Genomic DNA, 13,735 nt, shown 5'->3' on the forward strand with positions numbered 1-13,735 from the left:
CTCCAAAGGTGCTTGCAAGGCAATGTGGGTATAATCAATGTACCTCTCCTGTACCTTTGGGAAGCCAGCAGTCCTCGAGAAGCCCACAGCCCTGTCATGAATTGCTTGGGAGGTCATGGGGAACTTGATGAAGTCATTCCTCCGCGCATACAGTGCAGCCGTAACCTGGCGAATGGAAACATATGTTGCATATTGAGAGATGGCGCACACATCACCAGTTGTAGCTTGAAACGATCCGGAGGCATAGAATGAAAGTGCATCTGTAACCTTCACTTCAACTGACAAAGCAGTCCTCTTGACACTTCTCGGCTGCAGGTCTGGTTTCACCAACTCTCAGATCTCACGGACAACTTCTTTGCGGAAATGCAGCCTTCTGACACAGTCTGCATCACTCAGGTGTAGGTACGAACGCCTGTCTCGATATATCCAAGGTGGGCAAGGCCTCCTGCCCAGCAGCCTACAGGCTCTGATGTTCCTGATGCGATGAGCTCTAATCAATTGTCTCCTACGTCGCACCATAATGCAGAATGCTCGCACAAGGTGGGGCATTGTCAGAATTGCCCCCATACTTAAAAGTTAAACTTTCAAAGAAGCTCAAAATGGCAGGAAAACAGGCAGCACAGGTTCGCAGTTCTCTCTGCCCCCAAGGTCTGTATGGGTGGACCACATCCAAAGGTCTTGTGTCCTCTCCTCTCTCTCCTTCCCCCCGCCCCCTCCCCGGGCAACAAGCCTTCAGATCGGCTGTCTGCGACCCTTCCCGGTCCCCGAGTAAGTGCATTCTGGTCCACTGTGGCCCCGAGTGAGTGCCTTCCTGGTCCACTGTGGCCCCGAGTGAGTGCATTCTGGTCCGCTGTGGCCCCGAGTGAGTGCATTCTGGTCCGCTGTGGCCCCGAGTGAGTGCATTCTGGTCCACTGTGGCCCCGAGTGAGTGCATTCTGGTCCACTGTGGCCCCGAGTGAGTGCATTCTGGTCCACTGTGGCCCCGAGTGAGTGCATTCTGGTCCACTGTGGCCCCGAGTGAGTGCATTCTGGTCCACTGTGGCCCCGAGTGAGTGCATTCTGGTCCACTGTGGCCCCGAGTGAGTGCATTCTGGTCCACTGTGGCCCCGAGTGAGTGCCTTCCTGGTCCACTGTGGCCCCGAGTGAGTGCATTCTGGTCCACTGTGGCCCCGAGTGAGTGCATTCTGGTCCACTGTGGCCCCGAATGAGTGCATTCTGGTCCACTGTGGCCCCGAGTGAGTGCATTCTGGTCCACTGTGGCCCCGAGTGAGTGCCTTCCTGGTCCGCTGTGGCCCCGAGTGAGTGCCTTCCTGGTCCGCTGTGGCCCCGAGTGAGTGCCTTCCTGGTCCACTGTGGCCCCGAGTGAGTGCATTCTGGTCCACTGTGGCCCCGAGTGAGTGCATTCTGGTCCGCTGTGGCCCCGAGTGAGTGCCGGTCCCGGTCTGCTGTGGTCCTGATTGAGTGCTGGTCCTGGTTCACTGTGCCCCCGAGTGTGTGCCTTCCCGGTCTGCTGTGGTCCTGGGTGAGTGCCGGTCAGTGCGCTCCCTCCCCCGCCGACCCTTTCTGGTCCCTGAGTGAGTGCCTTCCTGGTCTGCTCCGCTTCCCACCCCTAGCCCAGGCCGAATGGCCTCCAACTTACTTACCTGCGTCAATTTCTTTAACTCTCCACAAGGGTTTTCTCGAGAAGCCACATACGCTGGCCTAAGCAGAAATGGAGTAACTATCAGCTGGCCAAAGTTCACTAGATGGCCAGAATCAGTAGCTGGTCCTTTGGATGGAAAAAAAACTTACCTAAAAAAAACGTAACTAAATGAGTTACACTGGTGCAAATTGATTGTGGATTTTTAAGTTAGGCCAGAAAAAGCAGCTTGCTCCAAAAAACAGCGCAAATCACTGGGGAAAATTGAGCCCTATATTAAGATAAGCTTGATATAAGAATTTGAACTGCAGTTGGTTTCTTTTTAGACTGCTTATGGACTATGACTGCATGTAAAGGAACAGCTGTCGAACCACAACCAGACAAAACAACTTCATTTTTGTTATAGACTTGGAGTTGATTTTTTTTTTTTTAAAAACATCAATTTGGTTTAGTTGCTAGTAATGGCAACTAAATCAGAAAGATTGTGGGTTTAAGCCCCATACAGGATCTATGTAAATAATCTACATTGAAGTTTCAATGCAGTATAAGGAAGTGCTGCATTGTCAGAGGTGCTGTCTTTTGGATGAGATGTTGAACTGGTAGCTGGAGCCTAAGTTTAAGTGTATTTAAAATATCCCCATGCACTATTCAATGAAGAACAGTGAGTTATTCCTGTGCCTTGCCAACATTCAACCTTTGACTAAATTTAACAGATTAACTGATCATTCATCTAATTTGCTGTGTACAAATTGGCTGCCGTGTTTACCTACATAATAAATGATAACACTTTACACTTTAAAAGTAATTCAATGGCAGTGAAGCATTTTGGCATGTGCAAAGGATGTGATTGTTAAGTATATAACTGACAAAATACAGTAGTCCTTCCTGTTTAAAAAACTCTCTGATACCCACTGATGTTATGTTATTCACTTATGGTTCCATCACTACTGCAATTAAAAACAGAATAGTTTCCTATGAGGACATTAATATGGAATACGAAGAGAGCCTACAGACCCTGCTTCTTCTACAGATCCATGGGCAGTCTGCTTAACTGTATTTCTTCTCCTTCGGGAAGTGAATGGCCACAGATAAAAAGCTCAGAAACAGAAAGCGTGAGAGAAAACTTTCTTTAATGTCTGAAGCTAAATGAGCAAAAGTTCCAAAAGATTAATCCAACAGTGAAATCAGCATTATTAAACAGTGACTGGTTGCACTGCACAGATGACACTCCAATGATCCCATATATATGCAAGCTTCAGTCGTATTCTTGAAAAAAATACTTCAGTATAATCGCCTGAGTTTTCATTGGAGGGAAAAACAACCCTCTGTGCAATTTAAAAAACAGTTAGCACAAAACAGGTAACCTCTCAACCAGAGCCTTTTCAAGGTAAAGGGACAAAAAATGGCATGTCTTCACCCAGCTTTGGCACCCTGCACCCCTGGTATTCCATAAGTAGCCAGGGTAGCATGCTGGGAGACATAGATGAATCATTTTTCTACACATACTTTGAAATTACAGAGAAACTAACAGTGCTAGTCAAGAGGCCAACCACATTGTGGCAAATTTTTTTTTTTTAAATCACAAATGAAATATTCTAATTTTTAAGTGCCATAATTTTCAGATAAATACTTTTGGACCATATTCTGGAGTTTCTTTTAATCAAAAAGTCATCCCAATTAAATGCAACACTAACTACTTTTGATGAAAATTTACATTTCCCACTATTCCTCCAAGGAACCAAAGATAACATTATAAATGGTGATCACTTGTTAACAATTAAAGATTGTTACTATGTATTTTTAGGAAATGATCAAATTTTCCTAAAATTGTTTGAAAACAGTCAACTTTCATCTGATAAAATATGTAATTTGTTGAGTAAAAATTGCCCTCAAGTGGTGACCTTAACACAGCTGAAATCCAAACGCTCAATTTCCCCTCTGTTCCAGCATGAATTAAATCCCCGTGTATTTACGATATTTGTAATCAGATCAGATTATAGTTGTCAGATTTTATAAAATATATAATTTTATAATAACCTCAGATTCGGACTCAGAATCCTGTGCATGCATTTCAGCTGCAGCTGTATGGGAATTTACAGCCAGACCTGGAGCCTCACCAGCAGCAGACATGGCGCTTTCAGACATTCCTGAAAACAAAAAGAAGCATTGGCCAAGTGCATGGTATAATTTCAACAAAAATCAACAAAGGAACACATCGAAGAACCTACATTTAAAACTGCAAACAATTAAATGCAAGTTGAAAGGAAAATAGCTTAACTAATGTTTGCAGCAATGACTCGTCTAGACTACAGATGGCACTACCCACATATTGTATACACATCATGTACATTTTTATATTAATATTTCAAGTATGGTTGGCTTAGATTGTGATTTATGATTCTTTGAGCTCAAATTATTGCCCGATATTAACCCCCACCCCATCTCTTCCCTGACCCCCTGTTTACAGCCTACCATTAGCTGGAAGTTATGATTGAACAGGCAGTAGCCAATCCGGTTTCTGTTTTCAAACCAAAAGCAATTCCAGTGAAAAACAATACATATTTTTAAACTAACAATTACTCCCCCCCCCACCACCATAGAAAAACAAAGACATACATTTTAAAAATGTAAGTGGCATTTCATAGGACAGTTTTAAAGATTATATTAAGAAAATGTGAGGTCCTTGAAATTAGTTAATAGAGGGCTTCAAAAATACATTGTAAACAAAACATATTGAATTGCACTCTAGCAGCCCCAACACTGGAGCTTAATTGGCAATTTTCCTCAAACTTTCTCAGTGGTGAATTTATCTATTTCAGCTAGAGGGACCTTATCATTAGGCTTTTCATAAAGTCCCACATGGCAGACTGGTCACAAAAGTAAAAGCCCATGGGATCCAGGGCAAAGTGGCCAGTTGAATCCAAAATTGGCTCACCATCAGGAAGCAAATGGTAATGGTTGATAGGTGGTTTCGTGACAAGAAGGCTGATTCCAGTGGGCTTCCGCAGGGCTCAGTACTAGGTCAATTGCTTTTTGTGGTATATAGCAATGATTTAGACTTGAATGTAGGGGGTATGATTAAGAAGTTTGCAGATGATACTAAAATTGGCTGTGTAGTTGATAGTGAAGAGGAAAGCTTTAGACTGAAGGAAAATATCAATGAACTGGTCAGTTGGGCAAAACAGTGGCAAATGTAATTCAATCTGGAGAAGTGTGAGGTTAATGCATTTGAGAACAAAATAGGAGCAGGAGTAGGCCATTTTGCCCCTTAAGCATGCTCCGCCATTCAATAAGATCATGGCTGATCTGATCTTGGCTTCAACTCCACTTCCCTGCCCGCTCCCCATAACCGTTGACGCCCTTATCATTCAAAAATCTGTCTATCTCCACCTTAAATATATTCAATGACCCAGCCTCCACAGCTCTCTGGGGCAGAGAATTCCAAAGATTCACAACCCTCAGAGAGAAATTCCTCCTCATGTCAGTTTTAAATGGGCGACCCCTAGAGGTCTTTAAAATTTTGAAAGTTGTTGATAGAGTAGACACAGAGAGTTTTTCAATTGTGGGGAAACTGGAGGCCATCAATATAGGATAGAAATCAAATAGGGAATTCAGAAGAACTTCTTTACCCAGAGAATGTTGAGAATGTGGAACTCACTACCACAGGGAGTGGTTGAAGTGAATAGTATAGGTACATTTAAGGGGAGGCTAGAAAAGCATATGAGGGAGAAGGGAATAGAGGGCTATGTTGATAGTTAGATGAGGAAAGACAGGAGGCGGCTCACGTGGAGCATAAACACCAGCATGGACTGGTTGGGCTGAATGGCCTGTTTCTATGAAGTATATCCTATGTAATCCCATATAATCTGCAAACTCTGCAGGTAACTTGATAATTGCCACAATCATCACCAAGGGGGAAAAAGTAGGATGCATGTTTTTAAGAAGGAAAAATATAGCAATTAATTTCATTATATTTATATATTCATGTAATTACATTTTAATATAATTGATGTTTCCATTTTGCCACTCAATAAAATGTACTGAGATTACTGTAATTCAAAACATTTTAATGCTGAGTGGTCCCATTTTCAACAACCCCTACTGGCATGAAAATTCGTACCATTAAAATAAATAAATAGAATTCAAATTTGAGTTATCACAGTCGTCGTCTGAAAATGAGAACAATGCATCCTTTTTTCCTTGGGGTGCATTTTTCACATTCGTGGCCTCCCCATCTCAGTCAGAAGGATGGATGACCTGGCACCAGAGCCCTGCCAATACGGCCCTGCCATACAGCTCTGAAACACGGAGATGTACAGAATGGCTCAGGCTGATGCTCTCTCCAACATGTCCTTCCTCTCTGTGGAGAGCTGCACTCCACTATACACCAACTCAAACTGTGCAGGATGTGGAACATGAACCTATGGGCTGATCATTTTACAGCACAAGGTGTTGGGATTCCAACATGCCAAGCTGTCTTAAGCAACATACCAGAAAACAAAAATGTTTATCAAACCTGAACTTGAAAGAATTGAATAATGACACACAATTTGAACCAGACACACAAACGGCAGTATCACAATCTTCTAGCAGCCAGTAAAAGCAAAATACTTCTATTTTCACACAACTACATTACATTGCCCCTTTCCTCCAATGTCCTTGACTGCATCATCGCCTCTCAGCTCCAGCCTATCTCTCCCAACACATTCTGTTCAAATCCACTCGAGTGATGCATTACAATATCTATATTTTCTGTCTGCACTGCATTCCCTCCCACAGGAAGTTGATATCAAAGACACCAACAATCACCTGTCTCTGCATAAGGAACACAAAATAGGCGTTTCATTTTTAGTATGCTGATTAACTGACAAAATTTGTCAGACACTATTCCTGCTGCCAAAGTTTTGGATTTAAATATACCCATTAATAGAATTGATTAAATATTTTGCCACACCACTTTCATGGGTCTCCAAACAGCATAAATATTAGAAGTTTCATTTATTTCAGTAAGCTAAACTTTGCCCAAATTTACTTCATTTATTTTGTGTTGGACTTGGTTACAATATGCAGGAGTGAATGAACTAGTCAGAACCCAAGTTTTCAAATGCACAAGATTTAAATACTCGAGTGTTTTGTGCATCAAAATGTAATTAAACATAATAATGACTCACTTTGATGAGCACAATAAATTAAAAATAAAGTACATCCAAAAGGATTTGCTGCTTACATTTTGATTATATTTGAAAAAGAGCACATACAAAAGCAATGGTAGAGAACATCACAATATTCTTTGTAGATTTCCTATGGCATTTCGCAGTGAGTCTTCAGTCCCTTCATCATTGTGTCTCTCTCATGCGTGTCCTCTGCCCTCTATCACTTGTTCTATCCCCACATCTCCTATTTCCTCTCCCTGATTTCCCCTCCGATCTCTGTCCCTTGCTATGTACATGTAATCGTTCTCCTGATACTGGGCACTCTTTCATACTTTTCTTTAACTCAATCTCTAGCCACAATTTCATGTCCATCTGTTGCTCCTCGATCCCTAGTCTCATTCATACCTCAACAGCGTTGATCTCTTTCAGCTGTTTTTCTTTGCCTGATCTCTCCTGTCCAATTTCTCTCCTCACAATCTCCGTCATTAATCCCTAATCTGATTTTTTAAACCTATACTCTCCCATCTATATTCTCACTCATGTCTCCCATATCTCCCTCTCCCCTCATGCCTCCCCACCTCTCTCATATGTTTTCCTCTGTCCCCATGTCTCCAAATTTCTCTCCACCCCAACTCCATCTCTTTCCCCCCCCATATCTTTACCTCCCCATCTTCTGTCTGTCTATCTCTCCAGTCATTCACTCAAAGAGAAGGCCAAGGCTAGGATGAAACAAAGCCAGTATAATGATGAAGTTTTCAATGATGTTCCATGATATTTCAAATACATCTATTGCTAAAGGTCCTGCATATGGCGCACACTTCCTTTTCACAAACTTTATTTCCTGTTGTCATATTTTTTGCATAATGCTTTTTATGCCAACATTTATAACGTGGAAAGGAGTTTCCAACGGGTCAAAGAAACAAGGAGGCTTGGTCTGAAAGAGAAAAGGGCTGCAGCAAGGTAAAATGGCAGGCAGCAACAAAGGGTGCAAGAGGTGCGGAAACACAGGGGGATGCAGGAGTAGAGCTGTGGGCATTAAGATCTAGTAATGAGATGGTCTAGCATAGTGGCGAGCTGAGCAGGATGCCCGGACAGCAATTCGGTGCCAGGGAAGAGCTGGAGAGCTATGGAGAAGGTCATTAAGTTAAAAATATATATACAAGGTATACTATAAACTTACCTGCACAAAAAGGAAAATGTAAAAACAAAATGGTGGGCAAAACTGGGTGACTTACAACACCCAGAGCCTGGAGGGGAGCCTGCAACTACTTGCAGAAAGGCACTCATTAAAAAAAGAGCTAACATACCATTCATAGTCTTTCCATGTTATAAATGTCGGCATAAAAAGCATTATGCAAAAATTATGACAACAGGAAATAAAGTTTGTGAAAAGGAAGTGCGCGCGATATGCTGGACCTTTAGCAATAGATGTATTTAAAATATCATGGAACATCATTGATTTTTTGGGTGTTCTTTTTCATATTCCAATGATAATGCTAGAATATATTTATATTAGATATACATTAAAATGCTATGCTGGCACGCCTGATGAGCAACCATAATTGTTACTGTTCTTTCACTCAGGAGACAGTTCCTCATAACTCACAATTTCAACCGTTGTTAGTGACGACGTTCCTTTCTTCTGCTCACCAGACCTCAACTACATCTTGGGTCAGTTTCTTGAGTTTCACTCACATTCCCCCAGTTCTACATCTGCACCAGCTGTTTCATTCATGAAAGGTGACCAAGGGGAGAAAGAAAGATGTAAGTAAGATACGAGTCGGGCAGGAAACAAAGGAACTAAAAAACAAGACAAAAATTATTATTTTTTTTTTTTAAGATGGCAGGGAGAAAACAATCGAAATCAAAAAAGTTATGGAGTAAAACCCAATACAGATAACTTCCCAAAAAATAATTCAAAGGGAAACCCAACGAGAAAACAAAGTCACTGAGAGGAGAATATCCCAATTATCCACAAGATGGTGCTGTTTATCACTTCAACCAGTTTTAGTTCAGTGAGAAATTACATATATACATGATCCTTAAAACTTTTGACAATGCATGCAACACTTATTTAGAAGTATATAATATTGTACCATATTAAACAGAATATTGTTAAATTCCATTAATCCCACCAAGTCGTTTAACGGCATTAAAAAGGCCTTGTTACATTTGTGCTTATTTTATTGGGTAATATTGCCATTACAAAGGGATTCGTTAAGAAGTTCAAACTACAGATACAACGTCTTGAATCCGGCTGTCCGAAAACCGGAATTATCTGAACACTGGACATTTTTGAGGTGGCCAAGCTGGCGACATCGGGCGGCGAGGGACGAGGAAGCCGGTAAAAAACAGCGCCGGGGGGGGGGGGCAAGAATCAGCGGGCAGCGATGAGCGGAGGAATCGGCAGGCGGCGAGGAACGCCAACAGCGAGGTCCAAAATCTGAAAAACTCCGAAAACCGGCACGGTCTTGGCCCCAAGGTTGCTGGATTTCAGATGTTGTACCTGTAGCATAAGCACCCAACTTCACCTGATGGTTTTGAACCTATTTTATTTTTCTGTGTTTAAGAAACTGTGACTTAATTATAAGCGAGTCCATCGACCATCAGTATTGCTGCATGGCCAAATTGGTACTGCTATGAAACCTATGTGGACATAGGTCAACTTAAAAAATAGCTTTCATAATTCAGTCCATAATATTAATTTGAAGTTCTTTTTATAATATAAAGGATATAATAATTTAAAATTTGTTTCAAAATAAGTCATATGTTTTATTATAAAAACTATGTATTCTAGTATAAAACACAATTTAGAGTATATAGAGTTTTGTAGTTCAACATGTTCAGTTAGTGTTCACAGACTACATGTTTCCAATACTACATGTTCATTTCTAAAGGCAAGCCATTGTTGACAGGAGCCACTTTGTTTTGTTTAGTAAATCATTTGCATCATTCCTAACCCTAATTGTCATTCATCTTTGTTGCTGTTAGTGGGACCTGAGTGCGTGTAAATTGGTTGCTGTGTTTGCCTGCATAACAACAATGCCTGCACTTCAAAATGTACCAATTACATCATCATCATCATAGGCAGTCCCTCGGAATCGAGGAGGACTTGTTTCCACTCCTAAAGTGAGTTCTTTGATGGCTGTACAGTCCAGTGTGAGAGCCACAGACCATGTCACAGGTGGGCCAGACATTCGTCGGGGGAAGTGGGACTAATTTGCCACACGCCCCTTCCACTGCCCACGCCGGACCTCTTCACGCTCACGCCATTGAGATTCTAAGAGCTCAACGCCCTCCCGGACGCACTTTCTCCACCTCGGGCGGTCTTCGGCCAGGGACTCCCAGATGTCAGTGGTGATATCGCACATTACCAGGAAGGCTTTGAGGGTGTCCTGCTGCCCACCTTTCCGCTGCCCACCTTTGGCGCGTTTGCCGTGAAGGAGCTCCGCAGAGAGCAATTGCTTAGGGAGCCTCGTTTCTGGCATGCAAACTATGTGGCCTGCCCACCGAAGCCGATCGAGTGGTCATTGCTTCAATGCTGGGCATGTTAGCCTGGGCGAGGACACGGATGTTGGTGCACCTGTCCTCCCAGGGGATTTTTAGGATCTTGCGGAGACATTGTTGGTGATATCTCTCCAGCGATTTGAGGTGCCTTCTGTACATCGTCCATGCCTCTGATCCATACAGGAGGGCGGGTATTACTACAGTCCTGCAGCCCATGAGCTTGGTGGTAGATTTGAGAGCCTGGTCTTCAAACACTCTTTTCCTCATGCGGCCAAAGGCTGCACTGGCGCACTGGAGGCGGTGTTGAATCTCCGCATCAATATCTGTCTTTGTTGATAAAAGGCTCCCGAGGTATGGGAAGTGGTCCACGTTGTCGAGGGCCGCGTCGTGAATCTTGATGACTGGGGGGACAGTGCTGTGCGACGAGGACAGGGTGGTGGAGGACTTTTGTCTTACGGATGTTTAGCGTAAGGCCTATGCTTTCATATGCCTCGGTGAATACGTTGACTATATCCTGGAGTTCAGCCTCAGAATGTGCGCAGACGCAGGCACCGTCTACGTACTGCAGCTCAACGACAGAGGTTGGGGTGATCTTGGACCTGGCCTGGAGGGGGCGTAGGTTAAACAGCTTCCCACTGGTTCTGTAGTTTAGTTCCAATCCAGCGGGGAGCTTGTTGACTGTGAGGTGCAGCATGGCAACGAGGAAGATTGAGAAGAGGGTTGGAGCGATGACGCAGCCCTGTTTGACCCCGGTCCGAACGTGGACTGGGTCTGTAATGGAACCACTGGTAAGGACACCGGCCTGCATGTCGTCCTGGAGCAGGCGAAGGATGTTGACAAACTTTTGGGGGCATCCAAAACGGAGGAGGACGCTCCAGAAGACCTCACGGTTGAGAGTGTAAGATCAAAAAAGGTCATGTATAAGGGCTGGCGCTGCTCCCTGCATTTTTCCTGCAGCTGTCTCGCTGCAAAGATCATGTCCGTTGTGCCCCGTAAGGGACAAAATCCACACACTGATTCTGGGAGGAGCTCCTCGGCCACAGTGAGAAGACAGTTGAGGAGAACTCTAGCGACAACTTTCCCAGTGGTTGATGATAGGGAGATTCCCTTGTAGTTGCCACAGTCGGACTTGTCCCCCTTTTTAAAGATGGTCACGATCACTGCATCTCTGAGATCTCCCGGCATACTCTCCTCCCTCCAAATGAGAGAGATGAGGTCATGTATCCGCACCAACAGCGTCTCTCCGCCATATTTTAGCGCCTCAGCAGGAATTCCATCCGCACCCGTAGCCTTGTTATTCTTGAGCTGTTTTATGACTTTGCCTACCCCGTGCAGCGTTGGGGTTTCACTGAGTTGGTGGCGGGTCGTGTGCTGCGGGATGGAGTTGAGAACACTCGAGTCAAAGGCAGAGTCTCGATTGAGGAAATCTTCAAAATGCTCTTTCCAGCGGGCCCTAACAGCCTCGGTGTCCTTGAGTGTTTCCCCGTTCTTGGCCAGAAGTGGGGTGAGGCCTTGAGAGTTTGGACCATAGGTGGCCTTGACTGCGATGAAGAATCCTCGCATATCATGGCTGTCGGCCGTTGTTGTATCTCCTGTGCTTTCTCCATCCACCACCTGTTCCTCAGGTCCTGGGTTTTTTGTTGGACCTCAGCTTTGCAGCTCCCCGAGTTGGGTTGCTGCTCGAGGCTCAGAAATGCTCTGCGCTTACGATCTATTAGTTCTTGGATCTCCTGATCATTTTCATCAAACCAGTCCTGGTGTTTTCTGGTTGAGTAACCAAGTGTCTCTTCACAGGCACTGGTTGTGGAGACCTGGAGGACAGACCAAGCGCTGTGGGCATTCAACATCTCAGGGTCATCAAGGCACGCCAGATTAGCTGTGAGGCACTGGCTGTATAGGGCTCTCTTAGTAGGTTTTAAGTGCCCCGGCATTAACTTTTTTGCAGCACTGCTTCTGCTGTCCCCTCTGCTTTGGGGCTATGTTTATATTGATGATGGATTGTATTAGGCGATGGTCCGTCCAGCAGTCGTCAGCTACCGTCATGGTGCGGGTGATGCGCACATCCTTGCGATCCCTGGCTCGGACAATGACGTAGTCGAGCAGGTGCCAGTATTTGGAGCGAGGGTGTTGCCATGATGCCTTGTATTTATCCCTCTGGCAGAACAGGGTGTTGGTGATGAGGAGTTCGTGTTCTAAACATTTTGTCAGTAGGGTACCGCTGGAGTTGGCTTTCCCTAACCCCTCTCTGCCAATCACGCCTCCCCAGAGGGCTGTGTCTTTGCCGACCCTGGCATTAAAGTCACCCAGGAGGGTTGTCTCGAGGCTGGAATAAAAACCCTCTTTAGCCTCATCCGTTGCATCGAGTGTTGGGGCGTACGCACTGATGACTGTGGCGCATTGGTTCTGGGATAGACCAAGGCGAAGAGTCATGAGGCGTTCGTTAACCCCGCAGGGGAAGTCTTTGAGGCGGTCGACCATTTTTGACAGCAAAGCCGACTCCATGAAGGCAGCGTTCTTCCTCTGGTTTTCCTTTCCAGAAAAAGGTGTAATCTCCACCATGTTCCTTGAGCTGGCCTTCCCCTGCCCGTCAGGTCTTGCTTAGGGCGACGATGTCAATGTCAAAACGTCTAAGTTCCCAGGCAACTATGGCGGTGCGGCGTTCCAGCCTGTTGCTGTTGGAATTATCCATGAGGGTCCTGACGTTCCAGGTCCCGAACTTCAAAGTGGAAGATGCCTGTGTGCGAGTTCTTTTAAGGTGGGGTGGCCGCTGCACACCGGCAACCACACGGGCTTAGCTGAGCAAGGTCTTGGTCCAGTGGCAAGGGGGTCCTAGACGACTGGAGACCAGGCATTGCTGTATAAGCCGAATTGCCTACGGTGAGATGTTGGCCGCAAGCTCGGCACCAAGTAGCGCCATTGATGGTAGATGGCCCGAGGCTTGGTTTGAGGGGCAGGCATTGGGAAGGTCAGCTGCCTGCTGAGGTTCCGAGGGATGTTTTGGAAAGTTTCTTCCAAGGTTAAAAAAATTTCCCCAGAGGTTTTCAAGTTATTTTAAAAGTTTAAGAGTTTAAAAGTATTTCCAAATTATTATTTTTTTTTTTTTAAAGTTACACAGGTTGTTTGAAGGATTAATAAATAGATTAAGAGGTGATTAAAAGTGAGAGAAAAGAAGTTCTCCAAGTTGATTAAAAATGTAAAAGTTTTCCTGAATGGTTTAAGAAATTTAAAAGTTGATTAAAAGTTTAAAAATTGAGTCCCTTCGGCCGGTTCAGCGCTGGCCCCAGAGTCCCTGCGGCCGGCCCTGGACTGAATGTTTCCCACTACTGCCGGAACACTCCACTCCACGTCTTCCTTGTGGCTGGCGGACCGGCGGGCCCCGGAAGAGTCGGCAGGTGCCAGCGGGTCTCAAAGTGTTGGTGGGCCTCAGAAGAGTCGG

The 13,735-nt window shown here is 44.7% G+C and overlaps 1 protein-coding gene across 10 annotated transcripts in view; it reads right to left on the reverse strand.

Annotated features, from left to right (window-relative positions):
* The window catches only part of arfip1 (ADP-ribosylation factor interacting protein 1 (arfaptin 1)), a 271,399-nt gene that overhangs the window by 189,882 nt on the left and 67,782 nt on the right, over positions 1-13,735 (reverse strand). For 5 of the 10 annotated variants that reach the window (XR_011590530.1, XM_070871433.1, XM_070871428.1 and 2 more), the window contains exons 2-3: positions 8,399-8,514; positions 3,677-3,786 (exon numbers count right to left, since the gene is read on the reverse strand). The exons of 1 other annotated variant lie outside the window; for it this stretch is intronic. Coding sequence is in view for 5 of the 9 variants with exons in the window: in XM_070871433.1 (XP_070727534.1) it covers positions 3,677-3,784 (108 nt within the window). In the remaining 4 variants the exon portion in view is untranslated. The remainder of the gene's footprint in view (positions 1-3,676; positions 3,787-8,398; positions 8,515-13,735) is intronic. 4 more of the 10 variants (XM_070871430.1, XM_070871435.1, XM_070871431.1 and 1 more) reach the window with 4 other exon arrangements.

Source organism: Pristiophorus japonicus, chromosome 2 (assembly GCF_044704955.1).
Source record: "Pristiophorus japonicus isolate sPriJap1 chromosome 2, sPriJap1.hap1, whole genome shotgun sequence".
Lineage (NCBI taxonomy): Eukaryota > Metazoa > Chordata > Chondrichthyes > Pristiophoridae > Pristiophorus > Pristiophorus japonicus.